The sequence below is a fragment of the Cephus cinctus genome, unplaced genomic scaffold, assembly GCF_000341935.2.
Source record: "Cephus cinctus unplaced genomic scaffold, Ccin1 Ccin1_scaffold3171, whole genome shotgun sequence".
Classification (NCBI taxonomy): domain Eukaryota; kingdom Metazoa; phylum Arthropoda; class Insecta; order Hymenoptera; family Cephidae; genus Cephus; species Cephus cinctus.
The window spans coordinates 22,630-39,846 of record NW_014334490.1 but is presented as its reverse complement, the minus strand read 5'-3'; the positions used below and the strand labels follow the sequence as shown (position 1 = coordinate 39,846).

At 44.5% G+C, this 17,217-nt stretch overlaps 1 protein-coding gene across 7 annotated transcripts in view; it reads left to right on the top strand.

The window, feature by feature from the left end:
- LOC107274470 (protein scalloped) overlaps positions 1-17,217 on the top strand; it is an 82,909-nt gene that overhangs the window by 50,134 nt on the left and 15,558 nt on the right. For all 7 annotated transcript variants that reach the window (XM_015753629.2, XM_015753628.2, XM_015753631.2 and 4 more), the window contains 2 exons: positions 9,380-9,504; positions 9,677-9,815. In XM_015753629.2, coding sequence (XP_015609115.1) covers positions 9,380-9,504; positions 9,677-9,815 — 264 coding nt within the window. The remainder of the gene's footprint in view (positions 1-9,379; positions 9,505-9,676; positions 9,816-17,217) is intronic.

The window sequence follows — 17,217 nt, the reverse complement described above, 5'->3', positions numbered from 1 at the left end:
GGTTAAAGGGCTCTCGGAGTAGGATCCAAAAGGGGTCGGGTGCATTAATTAAACTAGCAGAGGACAATGAGCCTGTCTGCCTCGCCCTGTAATTCACGCCTCTCCCGAGAGAGGGCCGACTTTGCTTTGCAGTTTAAACTTTACTCGCGCGCCTTAATTACCCGCGGCTGCTTTGCATCGGGAGCGTCGCGACGGCCTTTCTCGATCGATTTCAACGTCTCCGTAATGGTCGCCCCTACCCGTGGAAGTTGCCTGGGAAAAACGGTGGATGTGGGGTAATCGTTGGTTTTTTGAAATTTTGGACAGTTTTTAGATTCGAAAAAAATTTTATTTACCGTTCCTGTCGCTCTCGTGTAAACCGAGCTTGTATCTCTAGACGCACTTGATCAATGGGACGTGTGGGTGTGCATAATGGAAAAAAAAAATATTTTCACGTAATCTCGTCGTAATCTACGGTACTGATCGATAAGACACGCACGGTTGGGTATTTGGCGTGGATAAGGCACGCGTTGATAAAAATTTTTTTGAGATTGGTAACACTGCTTCTTTTCTCGTCACGTTTAATAGCTGTATGTCTTTAGCGGTCGGCACGTTGTTTCTTTCCTGGAAGAAGTGGAACCTTCGCGATCGTCGGTTCGTTGGGGATCGAGATGTATCGGTAATTGGTACTGGAAATCGTCGGAAGAGCAATGGCTGCCGATTCGAAAGACTAAGGAATGGTGGATTCAGGAATTTTTTTTTCTCTAGATCCGCACTGCGCAATTCGAAGTATGCCACTACCACCCTGGGCTCTTTATGCCTCGGCTTGGCTCCCGCGCTCGGGTTAACCTGCTGAAGTCGGTTCGTTTCTCCTCGGCGAAAGAATGAGTGAGTGTGAGAGAGAGAGAGAGAGAGAGAGAGAGAGAGAGAGAATGACCAAGCTTCGGTATCGTAGAGAGTCGAGATTGCGAATGAAATATATTGCGGGCGGCCGGTATGCGGCCGACATGGCCGCTGCTTCGGAGCGACAAAAATCCAACGTGCAAGAACTCACTTAGGTTACTTTATAGAAAGTTAAGGGTGGCGACACTGGTCGCTCCCGAGACGCCGTTGCACTTTGTATTTAAAGTGGGAAATTTGAAGTTTACCGAAAACAAAAAAAAATTCGATAACTCCTATCACGATTATTCGTAATAGGTCATATCCGTTGATTTCGTGAATCTCGACGAAATTGAAAACCCTGCCTTAACGCACGAGTTCACGATGAAACGTCTGTTTGTAAACTCGCTCAAATTTATTGAGCAACTTCGGTCTAACGAGGTAAACAATGTTTGCCAATTATCCTGGTTAAATGATCTTGGCTATAGATACGACGGGTAGCATCCTCTCGTATCTTTCGAGGGGGAGGTGCCCATCCTCCTCTTCAGTCCCCACTTGCCTCTTCACCTTCTCATCAGCCTCTTCCTGCAATATTGCAAACTGCGCTTTCCCCCCCTTCCGACTACGAAGTCTCCTACGACCTTAAGGCCGCTACGCTGTGACGTCGAAGCTTCTAGAACAATCTAATTGACAGTCTGTATACGCATTTTGTTCGATACCCTCATAACTTATCATTCTCATTTTATATCAGTCTCAACTAAAGTAATAGAATGTATAGGGATATTTTGAAAAATTTATTTTTTAAATTCCAAATTTAATATATATATATACTGCGGAGGTGTATCGATTATTTCAATGTACAAGAGTAATCCGCCCATTCGTATTGGTCCACGAGAATGGATGCTGTGCCGATATCAGATAACTTGAAGGGTCATGGTTAATCACTCGCCGATAACTTTGAAACGGACTGTAGGGGTACCGTCTGGTCATGTAGCAGTAACAAAGTGGCTACATGATGTAACTGTTAATCGTGACTCCCGGGTATGAGATTTACGACGTCGATTTATTTGGCCGATGGGCGACGACACTTGGGCGGCGTCGCATCTCGTTCGGATCTTCTCGATTTGTGGGAGCGAGGGGATCGGTTTGGTTGTATGAAAAAAAAAAAACGAATACAGATCTGACGTTAGTGACGGTATGAAACGTCAGCGATTAACACGTGTTCGAGTGATTGAGTTTTTTTTTTTGAAATCGTACTTTGGTACCCCTGCTTGAATCGATTGGTACAGGTCACTATAGACTCTTGATAATAATACCGGTTAAAACCGTAGACTATCTGGTTCGATCCATCTAATGGGTATCGAGTATATAAGATGGTACCGGTTGCTGGCTGATCCTTTTTGTCGGCAGATCTGCTGACGATGACGGGAAAACCGGTTTCCCTTCAGTTAATGACGCTCGGGACTTCTCACTCTCCTTTTACGTGGTACGACTGCTCGGTGGTTCCTTCTCTCGTGCTCCGCGATACAACATACGATACACTGACTTTGGTAAAAGGTTACTCGGGTTATGCTGGGTTCACACGAATATTTTTCGTATAACGTTACACGACTTAACTCGGCTGTCTAGGGATTTTTTTTTTTTCACCTCGCACACGCGTCCTGCCAGAAATTTGATTTTGCCCGACTGAATTACACGGTGGTATCGCGTTTCGGTGATTTTCGTGATGGGAGCAGCTTGTAAATTCTAGTTATTTATTCGTCGGTAGCCGCTGGCTAGTAATATTTCAGTCACTAACATTCATGGAACTGGGCATTGTATCGGTATTATCGACTGTATCGATATTGAAGTTTTTTTATGGTGTCCTTACCGCAAAAATTTATAGATCATTTGTTGCTTTTTTATTGGCACGTTTGGATTTATAGAGCTTGACATATATCGCTTATAAATAATGAATTTTACGCCGGTTGACTTTCGATCGGCGATAACAATTTTTTTTATTACGGAAAATCAGCCGATTATTACCGTTTATTTATTAGCGTGGCAGCCATCGATGGATTCACGGAGAAACTTTTGATTCGGCTGTATCCAAATTAATACGTTTAATTGCCACCTACCGAGTCTGCACATACAGGCATTTCTCTAATGCGACGATTCGTTCAGACCCATTAATATTCCTTTTAGTCAAATTCATTCAAAGCCGCGTCATCCAAGAGCGCCATTGACGCACGAGGTATTCGTTTGAAAAAAAAGAAAAAGAAAAAGAAAATCTAATTCGTCGCAGCAATTAAAAACGCGCCTTAACGTTAATAGCAGTCAGCGGTAGCAGCGATTCCCCGGCAAGAGAAAAGTAACGCGACGCGAAGTAACGAGACGAAGAAAAGGTCGGCGCAGTGAGTACATGTCATAGCCTGTTTCTAGTACCGTTTCCCGCCGTCGACGGACCTCCTACGAGAGTGGCGCTGCTCTTCTTTTTTACTTTTTCCTGTAGAGGCAAACCGCGCGCTTAAAACTCGACCTGAATGCAACGTCTCGCTACTGAAAGTATACAGTATTTTTCTTTCCTTTTTAATAACTTCTCGTTTCTCTTCCGTCATTGCACTTTTTTCTTCCCCTCCGTCCCCGCCACTCCTTTTCTTTGTTGCGATACACCGGCCAACTACGTAACTAACTAACCCAACACTCGAAAGCCCTCGGTTGGGTGTTAATGACGAGGGTTGACGCGTGTCGCTGCTTGTGCACGCGCCCGTCTAAATACTGTATACCCATATACACTGCATTCACATCGAGTACTGCTAAAGTCACTAGGGAATAGGTGAACGCAGCAGGCAGTGAGCGGAGCAGTGTATAGGAAGTGTATAGAGAAAAGTCACAGGTAAATTAGGGATGAAAAGTGGATGGTTGTAATTATTATTTTTCTTTTTTTTTCACGTATTAAATAAACGCCCTGCATATGTTTCTAGGAATTACATTCGAGTCAGTGAGTTTGCATTGAATGGGAGTCTCACGTGAGTGCGGCTAACAGGAAGGTTCGTAGGGGGGTTGGTGGTGTACGATTGTATACAGGTATACGTACGGGAGAATGCATTGGTACAGGCGTCATAGCGTGGGCACAGTGTACAGCTCTGGATACCGTTAATAACCTGCGTACGCGGCATAACGTCGTGTTTCTATAACAGCCCTCAATGCTCGTTGTGAACGGTCCTTTATGATACGGCTCTACGCCAAAGATTCACCAGCTCTCTTGACGTTCGCTCGGGCGTCAAGCACCAGCTAGATTAATTGCGTCATCGTACCAACGTGGCTGTATCTTTTTTCTTTGTTTTTCTTTTGTCTTTTTTTCCCCTAACTCCTCTCTCTCTCTCCCTCTCTCTCTCTCTCTCTCTCTCTCTCTCTCATCTTTTCAAACGCAAAATCCTTTACTCAAATTAACCCTCACGGCGGAGTGGCTCCGTTCACTCGTTCCTAATGCGAGCTAAGCGGCTGCACACTAGTGCCAACTGTGTATTGGAGATTTTATAGTTACTTCTTGTCTTTCGCAATTACACTGAACTCGCACGGGTACCAACTTTGTATCTGTACTGCGGGTACTCATTCGTTACGGTGATCCTTTCTCCTTTCAGCGGATTTGTTGCGCGTGTAACCGGTTTTTCTAGTGTTTCCAGGATTTCAGTATGGGTTGGAAGGGGTTTTTTTTTTTGGAATTTAGGTTTTTTTGAGATTTTGAAAATGAAATTAAATTCTCGTTAGGTAGCTCGGGGGGACTTTTTAATTAAGCCGGAACTGACTTTTTACAGGTGAAGAATTTTTTTTTAGCTTTTAGGTAATTTTGTAATTATATATATATATTTTTTTTATTTCCGTTATTACTTGGTTATTTTTTATATATTCCGCGTTGACTGTCGCGGTTGCGCTGAAAACTTAATAGTTTTTCACTCGTGGGACGCGCAATTATCTGGGCCTATTTTCGACGCCGGGCGTCGTCCGGTGTCTTTCGTTTTCTCTAAGACGTTTCCTCTCGACCAGATCCGTACCAGACGTCGAGGAGGAAGTCGGAGAGGATAGAAAAAATATGAAAAAAAATTTTGAGAGAGAGGATTGAGGATGAAACAAAAAATGGCAAAGTGCCATTATGACTTTTTTTGTTATCGCAGCGAACAAACGACGCTCTACACCAAAGAGCCCAGTGCCAGGCGTCGGCGTCCCCCACGATAGACACGGACCTGCCCATTAACCTCGGATCGCCGTACGTAATTATTTTCTTAATCGCGCGATCGTTAAACTCACTAGCACCATTTTCTTTTTTCCTCTCTTGTTTCTCTTGATTGCTGTTTCTCTTGCGTCGAAAATTATTATTTCTAGTCCCGGCTAATAGCGTTCAATATTTAACGACTCTACCGTCGCGATAATCCACGACGTCGTTTGACTATCCTTTCACCATTTTTTTTATCAAATTTTTTTTCGATAATTCACCAAACAAAATCACCAAAAAATTCATTCGACCTCCATTAATGCACGAACTCGTGCAACGACCCAAATATAATAATTCAATCTCAATTTTTAAAATTTTCAAAATTCATCGAAAACGAGTAATTCCAAAAAAATTGTCTCTCCTTATCACAGAAAAAGCATTCGCATTCCTATCGTATCGTTAATATCTATACGATCTCAAAATACTCTTAACGCATAATTAAATCCAAATTTGAAAACAATTACCCCATAAAAAGATATACCGATAACCCAAATTTCCATGCTTATCTAGTTTTCATATTGATGAAATACAAAAATAATATCGATATACAATCGATTCTATCGATCTATCGATAAAAATCATTTCCGTCCATTTAATCCATCCTCTAGATCCTCGTTAAGTGCACACACTGTACATATATACGACTATAGAAAATACTTTCGCTTTCTCTTCTCTCTCTCTCTCCCTCTCTCTCTCTCTCTCTCTCTCTCTCTCTCTTATATACGACTATATTTAACCATACCAAAATGACCTCGAGTTTCCAGCAGCAATCTCCACTCACTCGTGAATATACATAGTAATAGTACAACGAACGTTAATACCCTCCGGTGACCATTACCAATATACAATATTACAATCGACTCTAGATATACTCGAAATAAAAAAAAAAGGTACCCACTGCTACCAGCAACGACAGTAGCAATAGTAACCAAATGGTCGTAACACTTCCACGTACACTCCGTCCAACAAGTATACAATTAAAAAGCAATTTGTCTCGAGCAATTTATAGGGACAGCCCATTACAAGGGACTGTAACTCTTGCGTCACGACTGAATAGTCTAGCTGTTCTATTTATAGCGCATATCAAGTAGCACAGACGTCACATTTCCCTGATTTCATTGCCAGTGCCCCGTAGGACCATATACGGTGACTTTTTATCGATAAAATTTTTTTATTCCTTTTTTTACCCTTAATATTCCTATCCCCTTTTTCATACCTTTATGAACACTCTCCTATACGATTTAGCACGTGTTGTGTATGCTCGTTTTAACGGGGAGGAGTTGAATTCTTTTTTTTTTCCTATTTATACAGTACACGTACCTTTCAGCACTGTATGTACCTCTAGCCTACGTACTACCTACCGGTACGAAACGGTACGCTTGGTACGTACAGGCGGACCAGGGACAAGAGCGGCGATATATAATGTTCCACGATATTAAACGGGACGCATTCCAGCGTAGCCACCCTCTGGTTCATGGCATGAATGCTTCTATGGATCCGCAACCCCTAGTCCTATCCTACGCCCCCTGGACGGGAGCAGCCCTCTTCCTGGTCCAATCGTTATATACCAAATTTACAGCTCGGATGCTGCCAGTACCCCTCCCACCCTCCCTGCGTATAGATTCCGTGTTCGTTTGTACGCGATCGTGACTAGGGCTTTTTTTTCCCCCTAGGATTTATTAATTTTTTTTGGACTTGCCACTTTTTTTATCTTATCTGGGTCAATTTCTGAACTTGAAATTACCATCCCTGTGGTATCGGATTTTACGGCTTCTTTTTTTTTTTTTTTGGACGCTTTTGGATTTTCTTGTCAGTCTGCCTCTTAAGGCCGATTTTAATGTTTCTTTTCCAGCCGCGATTTTTCTTCGTAAAATTATAGCTCGGGCGAGGTTAAGGTACTCGTAGCTGGTTCTTATACCCGGACCGTAATCTGTTTCTTGCAGTAATTTTTTTTTTTTTTTTTTGTAATTTAAACTTTGGACTTCAGTGAATCCCTGTTAAGAGTGTCGCTAGTTATTTTTTTTTCTTATTTTTCCCTGTTCCAGTAACATCTGCCAGACACATCTGCAACGAGCCGTTAAATATATCACGTACACCTCCGTATATGCGATACAGGATTATAATTTTGAAAAAAAATTTCCATAGTTTTTTTGTAAAAAAAAAAAAGTTGTCATTTATCTTTAAAAAAAGTAATCTCTCCCTCTCACGGTACAGTCCGACTCCCGGAAGTCCAATCGGCAGATATCTCCAGATACCAGATTGCCCAATGGACCAGATTGATCCGGTCGGATGGTGAATTTTCAAAATACTCCAAGTTGTGTACCGCTCGGTTGTTTAAGGGATGACGAGGCTGATACGGAACGAGGGGAAGTGAATTTTGGCGGGGGGCTGCCTAACGCCGCACATTATTCCGTATAATGAACGGCAGTCCGTATTCCGCACGGACCGTACGGTTAGACGGCTGCGGTCTTGCCTTGCATTCCAAAACGTCCCGTTCCACTCCTATCATCGCTATCCCGGCCATTCCCTATCCTTCATCCGCACATTTCCAACCCTCCTGGAACCGCCGAATGCAACCATGCGTCATCCGCCATGATCTATGCTTCCTGTTGGCATCGCATTGCGAGCAGCCGCGTGCATCCGCCACGCCGATGCATTTCCACACTGGCCCCATGCATCTCCTGCATACAGGGGCGGGATATGAGGGGGGGGGGCCCCCTCTATTCTCCCCCCAACCATTCCCATCGAAATGCACGTGCCTGCCGGCTTAATTCCTCGTCTCTATTAACCACCGACCACCCTCTGAATATTTGGAACGATAAGTCCACTTAGGGCACCCTTGAATTTATTTTACACCCTGTATGTAATCACTTGCGTGGTTACGTCACTCTACAGTCCCCACGTGTTATTTCAGCCACAGTGCCGGCTACCTGTGATAGGAATCGAGGGTGCTAAAATTATTTTTGAGGGTATTTTTTATTTTGGCTATTGAACATTTTTTACGAATCTTAATACTTTTTGGGGGGCATGGAGGGGGGTATTTTTTAAATAAAATCAGCCGTAGTACAGACTGTCCAAAAATTGTCAGTTTTAATAAAAATGCTGATTTTATTTTTTGCGTCCCCTGTGATTTTTACCCCTCCTGTACGTTTGTATAAGGGGTGGCTTCGAAATATCATGCGAATCCGACACGTGATTCCTGGCGGAATAGAATTAGTCCGAAAGTGGTTCGTGACTGTTCCGGGGTTAAGTTCTGTGTTTCCTGTAAGGGGTTGGTTCCACGGGAGGGTTCAGAATCTCCCTTAACGTTGAACTCCACCCTCGGGAGGCGGAGCTGCCGCCCACGGGGCTACCCCTACCTCGCGCTACGGCACTGATACGCGATATCAGCAACCACTTGTTGCTCGCGGGCTGCACCCCCCGGTTACTTTTTAACGCGCCTGATTTTTCTACGTCCACTCCCGACCCCTGTTACGAATCTCCACCCTCCTTTCCTCCCACCGTGTCAAATCATTTAACAGTACCGCTCGAGTCTCCAGCTTTTAATTAGGTTTCCTTCGAAATTGTCCCCTCTCTTTTTTTTTTTACACGGCAACCAATCGGAGACGAGTACGCGTGGGTTATCGGAATTACCTGTAAATTAACCCTTCATTTGCCGTTTGGCATGCGAAGGGTGAGGATCGTATTTTTCAAAAATTCTTGACCTACCTTTTTTTTTTATTTTCACGATACACGCATCCTACTATTCTCACGTGGTTTTTTCATGGAAAATTTTTTTTTTCAATTTTGCATCCTAATTATTAATCCACACACGTGTTCTTTTCACACGAGTTATTTGACTTTGTACCATTAATTATTAATGCCCACACGGTACGTTGGGTATTTCGATATTACGTCATCGAATGGATTCAGCGATACTAAAGAAACCTTGTATATCTTTATGGTTATATATGTCTCTTTCGTACCTGTGACATTGACGGCTCAAGCGTCTGTTCCTCTGACGCATATCTTTTGCTGGTCCAATAGACCGTGTGAGTACGTTACGTAAGAATCATTGGGACCCGTATGCGTTTGACTGTTTTATTATGAGACGGATGGCCGTATGAAATTACAAGACTGGATTAAATAATTGAATTACAAGTTTTTATACGTAGTTACGTGTATTCATTGATACCGTCACTGATGTAAATAAATAATATTATTGTTGTCGAATGAAAAATTTTTTACTTTTCATTGATATTAAATATTTTTCTTTTTTCATTGTTCCAGGCAGTGCGGTGGCTGCAGCCGACACCATTTCCTCGCCGTGGACACCCGCGAGTTCCGGGCCGCCGCCCGACGCCAACGGCTCCGGCTCGGATACGAAGAACCTCGACGTTGGCGAGATCAGCGATGTGAGTTTACGTCGGATTCTGATATGGACCAAAGAGATAGAAATTTTATATGAAATTTATTAAAAGAAAAATTGCTCCGAGGTAGTTCGAATCGCAAATTGAATACAGTCGTAGACAAAAATAAATCGTATGTAAGCGTTACGTCACAATATTTACATAGAAATTATTGCAGGACGAGAAGGACCTGTCGGCAGCGGATGCGGAAGGCGTATGGTCACCGGATATCGAGCAGAGCTTCCAGGAAGCTCTCACCATATATCCGCCATGCGGCAGACGCAAGATCATCCTCTCAGACGAAGGAAAGATGTACGGTGAGTGTTTAAAGATCCTATTGGAGCTAATTGGTAGGATGAGAGAAGAAGAAAAAAATGTCGTGCAACCTCATTACGTCGGATGATCAGGTGGTGGGTCTAGGTTAGGTCAGAGCTATTACCATAGCAGTAGGAAATATCGGGTGCGAGGCTCGACGAGCTGAAAAATTATTTCCAATAGATTTTCGTTGGCGATTACATGGAAACGCGTCACGTCGTCGTTGCACAACTCTGAGGTCAGTCCACGTGACCGGTTCGATATTGCCTGCACCGTAGCACCAGAGTCCTATTGGTCCTACTATCACCAAGTACCATCATGTCCCTTCCCAGCATCCGTACCAGTTGTCCTCATTGACGTCCATGAACTCCTCTCATCTGGACCAGGTTGCGAATAACCCAGAATCACCGTCCGTGCTTTGCTCTTAGCTCCCAATCACCTTCCGGTCCAGTTTTCCGGTGACTCGGAGGACCCTCCGACGTTCCCTATTCGCATCGTGTGACTTGGTCTCCTCCCACGTGGAATCTTAAGATTCCAATTGGAACTTGATTAAGTCCTCCGTGTGAAATTCCAATTTTGTGCTGATTTTCGAAATGGGCAGATTCCTTGGATCGCGCTTGGATTCCAATACGACGTAATAAATTTGAGGAAATTTTGGATAAATTTTCATTTCCCGTTTCAGATTGCACATATGTTTATCTATGTCTACGGTCGAACCGCTGCTGCGTTGCTATCGGGTGTAATCCATCCTCCTCTACCCAGGAGCTTGTTACTTCCGCCGGATGTTTGAATCGATTCGTTAGAACACAATACCGTTTAATTTCCAAGTTCTAAGTGAAAACCAGTCTACGTAATTGAATCGCCGTATAAAAAGCTTCTTGTTCGGATTGCTTAATTCGATTCTCGTGTCGTCGGATAAATGAAAACATTTACGTTCCCATTGCGCGTACGGGAAATGTACAGGGTGACTTTTTTTTCTTCGACCTCCTCGCTCGGAACAAATCCCCGTATTTCGACTGGATTTCTGTGACGATTGGTGCTGTGTTTTTTATTTTGAAAAAATACAAATAAAAGCCACCCCTATTTCACTTATCACAGCGTCCAGCATACGTCACGTGACGTTCGATAACCCTTTAAAGTCCCGGGGGAGTAACAATGGAAATTCGTAGAACCGAATGAAAGGGGATGAAATTTGAAACGGACGTCGTCGAAAAATGGACCGAGGATTTTAAGCTACCCTTAAAGACAAGGGATAACGAGGCGTGAAGATCGTTTAACGGGATTGCACGTCGATCCTCTTAAAATTTCATCCCCAATCGCACAAGTCGCTTTTTTACCCTTTCAGTCTGGAAGCTTCTAGAAGTCTCGTCTGTTCCTGGGCTCTCTCTCTCTCTCTCTCTCTCCTTTATCATCCCTCTCATGGCCTACCCTAACCTAGATTCGCGAACCAATAAGGCTTTAGTCTTGCTTCTAGAAGTCTCGTCTGTTCCTGGGCTCACGTCGATCCTCTTAAAATTTCATCCCCAATCGCACAAGTCGCTTTTTTACCCTTTCAGTCTGGAAGCTTCTAGAAGTCTCGTCTGTTCCTGGGCTCTCTCTCTCTCTCTCTCTCTCCTTTATCATCCCTCTCATGGCCTACCCTAACCTAGATTCGCGAACCAATAAGGCTTTAGTCTTTTCAGGATTAAATATATCAGGGCAATTTACCCTTTCCTTTATTCCTCCCCTATTTCTCATTGCCAGTAGAAAGCCACCCCTTGTCGCCGAGACCCCTCCTGTCGATTTTTCTTAAATCCTTGTCCCCCTACCCTCTTCCCCCATTCATTTTCTCTCACCCTCCCCTCTCCTTCTCTCTTGTTTCAAACTCATCACCCTCTTTCGTTCTACCCTCCCTCGACATATGTATACGTATACTTTGCTCCCCTAACTCTTAGGCCTCTTACAGCCTATTCACAGTATATACCGCCCCCGATGAGTCTCGCGTTCCTCAGCCTCTTTTGGTCTTTTTCGTGAAGTTTAGGATGAGGTAAAAATTTTTGAAATTTTACATAACGATCGGATAACGCTTATCGGTACCGCGAGTTACGTCATACGAGCAACTCTAATATACTTTAGGAACGCTCAGGGAAAATCGGGCGTCGGACGTTTCCAAAAGCTTTGCTTATTAAAATCATACACTGTTATCCTACGTACAATCCGTAACATGATTTCACTGATACATTGCATTTGATTTTTGAATTATTTTATGTATCATTTATTTTTTATTTTACTCTCTCTCTCTCTCTCTCTCTCTCTCTTTGTGTATCTTGTTTTATTTACCTCAGGAAATTCACTCCCGACTATTTTCCTTGTCAGTATGGCAGAGCACGATAAGCTAGAAAGAGACAGAGAGACCCCGGCTATCCCATAAGTTCCCGATGCACTCGGTGTCCAATAAAACTTCATGAAAAATAGATTAAAGGAGAAAGATAGACACGAAGGAATTGAAGGTAAAGGAGGAAAAAAAAGAGAGATAAGTGAAACAACGCTCGATGCTTCGCGAAGCGCGAAGAACGCTTACAGAAGTGTTTAGGCTTCTACCGTGAGACCCTACATACCGGGTGTAAAATATATACCCGTTAAAAAAAAGTTAAGCCTAGCAGTATCGATAAACGACCGCTTCGCGATAACGGGTGACCCAAACGAACGTCTATAAAATAAAAACCTCTCGCTCTCTTCGCATTAGTCCATAAATTTTAAAAATCCGTCCTCCCTGTATATCACTGAAAATCACTAATTTTTCCATCCCGTAACATACATTACCATAAAGTCGTAAAGCAACCTAAAGTTCGATCGACAAATTACAAACTCTCCACCCTATCAAAGACCCACCCTATAGATAACCCAGCAGCTATTCCTTAAACCTCCCAACACCGGATATTCGCTTTAATGCAGTGCGCAAATTGCGTCGGTCGCGGCCATTGCAGACGCCCCGAGACGCCCTCGGATATTACAGGGGGTTACGGACTATTGGATATCCTGCAAACCAAGAAAATTTTTATCCACCAGTACCACCCGGTATATACACAAAGACCAAAACTCAAGTTAGCTTCTTCGATTCCCTGTAGCAGTGGCAGCATATTCGAAAGGTCCGAACAAACCATCTGTATACCACCTGTATACCGTTAACATTTTCCTCCATTTGCATTAAAATTTCAAATCCAAAATGCCACCCGATACTCGCTACTCCCATCTAACGAAATACATTAGCCAGTTTCTAGTTGGAAATTGGACTCCTTATGGCTTATAACATCGGATTAGGCCTCTATACACATATGTATACATAACTCCATAAGACAGCCGTGCAAGGTTCGTGCGGTCTGGTGTATCCCAGGATACAGGAAATTCCGTTCTGGCAAACTGCAGGTAGCTCTCTATTGAGATACTAACGTGCGGACTGCCTCAGGGACGGGGATATATCACGGAGTCTGGCAAACTCGAGGCTTACTCCTCGCTTTGGTAGGTCGGTCGGTTGAGTAGGCAGAGTAGGTTGGTACACCTAACGTTTACGTGCATACCCAGAGTATAGAACTGGAACGGGCTAGCATAGCAGCCATTTATCTGATCTTAGAAGCACGACGAGAACCAGCCGTCTGTTGCGATCATTGTGATTCAGTGGTATATATGCTGGAAGCCCCTTTTCCCTGCACGGTGCCAGGTCCCGAAGGCTGGCAGGCAAAAATTTTTTTTGAGGTTGGCAATAAATTTTTTTTTCAAAATTTGAAATAATTCCCCCCCCCCCCTCTTTTCAAACTACACTGCCACGACAATTAATCGGGATATTTTTGACTCGGGGGTTTTCTGCAGGGTTTGTACTCTAGGCCGGGAATATTTCTCTGAGACCGGAATTCAATATTTGCATGTAGTCACTTCTACAGTCTCGTCTATACGTACGTATGCCAACGTATATCTGGTAGGTGCAGGGGCCACATACGAACACGCGGTCTTGGTGGACGGGGAGGTGTCCTTGTGAGGGGGGGAGTGTCAGGAGGTTGGGAGGTCAGAGGTATAGGCAGGGGGGATGTCCAGTGTCCAGTTATTGACCGGCGAAAAGGAGGGTTGGACGTCTCAGGGTTTACGGGAAGCGGTCGTCGATTCGACGGCCGAAGGCGTCGTGTTTTCTGGGCTACCGTGCAGCAGGATGGCAGTGGCATCGGGATTTTCTTACCGCGTATCCGCTTCCCATTTTAAGCAGTCGACCCGTTTACGAAACCTGCACGTGGAATCTAATTTAAGAGTGTAAGTCGAAGTGACGTATATAAGGGGTTGAAAGGTATCTTTCGCGCCTGAGACTATATATGCGTTTTCGAAGATCCTTAAAGTTTCTCTTTTTTCGGGAGTATACGTATACATGTGAATTTTCGATCGGGCAAAATGATCTCGGGTCACCGAAAGTCCGTAGGTACCGGATCGGTAACGGGAATTCTTCTGAATAACTCCCACGGGACAAATTAGTTTACCACTGCGAAGGAAAATTTCCGTGAGGAGTTTCAAGCCTCGATCCGGGCCTTCGGAGATGCTTCGTATCTTCGATCGATTTTGTCATCTTCTATCCCAGCCTCCCCCGTCGTATCCGATATATAAAAATCCACCCTCGAAAGTGGATTCTACATACCTGATGGCCAAGAAAAACGGACTCTGGGACGATTTTACAAACTTTCCCTCGACCAATATCCGATCCAATAAATTCACCGGCGAGACGTCGCTCGGCCCTGACACTATGAGGAACTGTGTCCGCGATACGATATTAGTGTATCGCTGGACCATTTTATCCTCACAGCATCCCTCTGGCTAAATCTCAAGCATAACGAACCACGTGGCACGATGGTTGGGTACCAAATCCTCTGGGACGTTATTGTATTTCGTTAATGCAGAACTTACAAACTGGACCGGATTGTAGGGCGGTTACTATGGACCCTGTGGTACGACGGGTCCACGGATACAGGGGGATGCTGCGCTCCGCGAAATTGCCAGGACAAACGAGACAATTAATTAGATCTCCCGTGAAATTTTTTCAAGCGTTTTGCCTCGGACGTTATGAACTGACCGCCGTCTCTCTTTACCCCCCCCCCTACCCCCCTCTCTCTCTATATATATATCGCACCCGCGCACTCTCTCTCTCTCTCTCCCCCTCCCACACAAATATTCATCCCCCACTCGTGTATACGCTTTGTCGATGATGGCGCCTGTTGCAGAGACCCCCCTCCCTCCCGCCCCTCCTTTCCCCCCCCCCCTCCCCCCCTCTCTCTCTATATATATATCGCACCCGCGCACTCTCTCTCTCTCTCTCCCCCTCCCACACAAATATTCATCCCCCACTCGTGTATACGCTTTGTCGATGATGGCGCCTGTTGCAGAGACCCCCCTCCCTCCCGCCCCTCCGCTCTTTCATCTCTTATCAGTCCAACCAGCCTCACTGTGAAGGAAAAAGCTTGCCAGAGTGGCTGCTAAAATATATCATCGTTTGATATTGAAAAAAAGAAATACATATATATATACACACAACAAAAATAGTGCTACAGTTATTTTCAGTATCGATGCAACTTTTTCCCGTGAGAAAAAAAAATCGCATTTTAATTTTTGAGTAAATTATTATTTTTTACAAAATTATGTAAATAATGTAAAAACGATGTTATAACAAGATCGCGTCCTATCGAAAAGACAAGGAGTGACTACTGTACGATTGGCGTCTGTCCTTTACTTATCTCCGTTCACGTCGGACGTGAAAATGTCTAAAGGGGAAAGCGAGGCGACTCCCGTTGACAAAGGGATTGTCCGAGGCCCGTGTCTAGTCGGGTCGAGCTAGGACGACGGCAGGATGTAATAATCTGCGTCCGCATTGTCCGTCTTGCCGGCATGGCAAGTCCTTTGACATCTCGCGGAGTTTAATTAAACTCGAACGTAATAGGCGGCAAGATGGGTCGCCCAAGCCGTCGGCTTTTACCGTCCTCAATGCTCCCCTTCGGTCCTTTGCGCTCTTTCCTTCCTTGGCAGCTGCCCGTCTCTCTCTCTCTCTCTCTCTCTCTCACTCGCTGGCTACGGTCCTATTCCCTGCTCGTTCCCCTGTTCCCGCCGCTTCGCCACGACCTTACGACTCAAACTCCACGGGGCTATTTGGTATTCCGTGGAGCCCCGAGGGGTCAGCAAATTTATTTCCCTCGTTTTGCCGACGCCAGGCGTCAAAAAGTCCGTCTCGGAAGGAGGTCGACGCCACTTGTATTATTACCCGCGAGCACTGTCCCCGTGTAAGACAGCTTACCGTGTAACGGGTGAAAGTTAAAAAAAAAGTGCTGCAGAAAATTTTTTGTAATTTCTGTTTTTTTTTTTTTTTTACTTTACCAAGAACTTTTGAATTAGATTCCACGCTTTCGGTCGGTAATGACGGAGATAAAAATCTTGGCCGGACGTGAAGAATTCCTTCCGGCTGGAAAGTCCAGTCGACTCGGTTAGACTAATATTGCGCGCAGTTGCCTGGTTCGTTGGGCTGTGCCTTTATTCAAGAAGCATCCAGGTATTTTAATTAGCGCAACAGCCGCCACGCGTTGTTTCGTATTTATATAAGCAACCAGACGCTTTGTGTCTGACGTAATGAATATTAATTCACGGTCTTACGTCATATCCAGCGCCAACATTCACTGGGCCGCGGTTGCGGTACAGTTTCTTTGCGTATCCCCGTATATCATACCGTCGCCCCGCCACCCCGTCGTATCTATTCCTTTGAATATCTCGACTGGTTTAGATTCTAACAGTCGCATTGAATTCCTCGCGTCCTGTACATTTTAAGCTTTCCGTTCGGCGTTTATGAAAACGAGGAGAGTACTTTATTATCACAATTTCGTATTTACTCGGTCTCGAAAAATATTTCATTCCTTAGGCCATTGCTTTATTATCGGTGCGCGACCGAATCGTATGAAGCAAAAAACAAACAATAGCACAATCAAATTCACTCCTTGGAATTAACGGTAAGACAACGTAACAATATCCGTTTAACAAAGTCGCATTTACGCCTAGGGGTGAAAAGAGGTTAGGTTACGAGAGAGCAGGGGTAGAAGAAAAGAGGTTTGGAGAGCTCGAGGGCAACACGTTACGTACAAGGTATATACGTATATATAACAAAGGACGATCCAAGGGAGCTAGTGAGTTAACCGAGAGGAGGATGAAGAAGGGTTGCGAGGACGGGGTGGATGTGGGGGGGGGTATCGGGGTAGCAGGGGGGGTCTGCACAGTGACTAAGGGATGATGGGTCTTGGTTGGAACGACTAGGAGAAAGGGAGACGGAAGAGCGTAGTGTTCACGTGGGTAAAGAGAGAGGGGTAGGTAGGTGTAGCCAGGAGAAGAAGCAAAGTGAGGAGTGTATATTGGTTG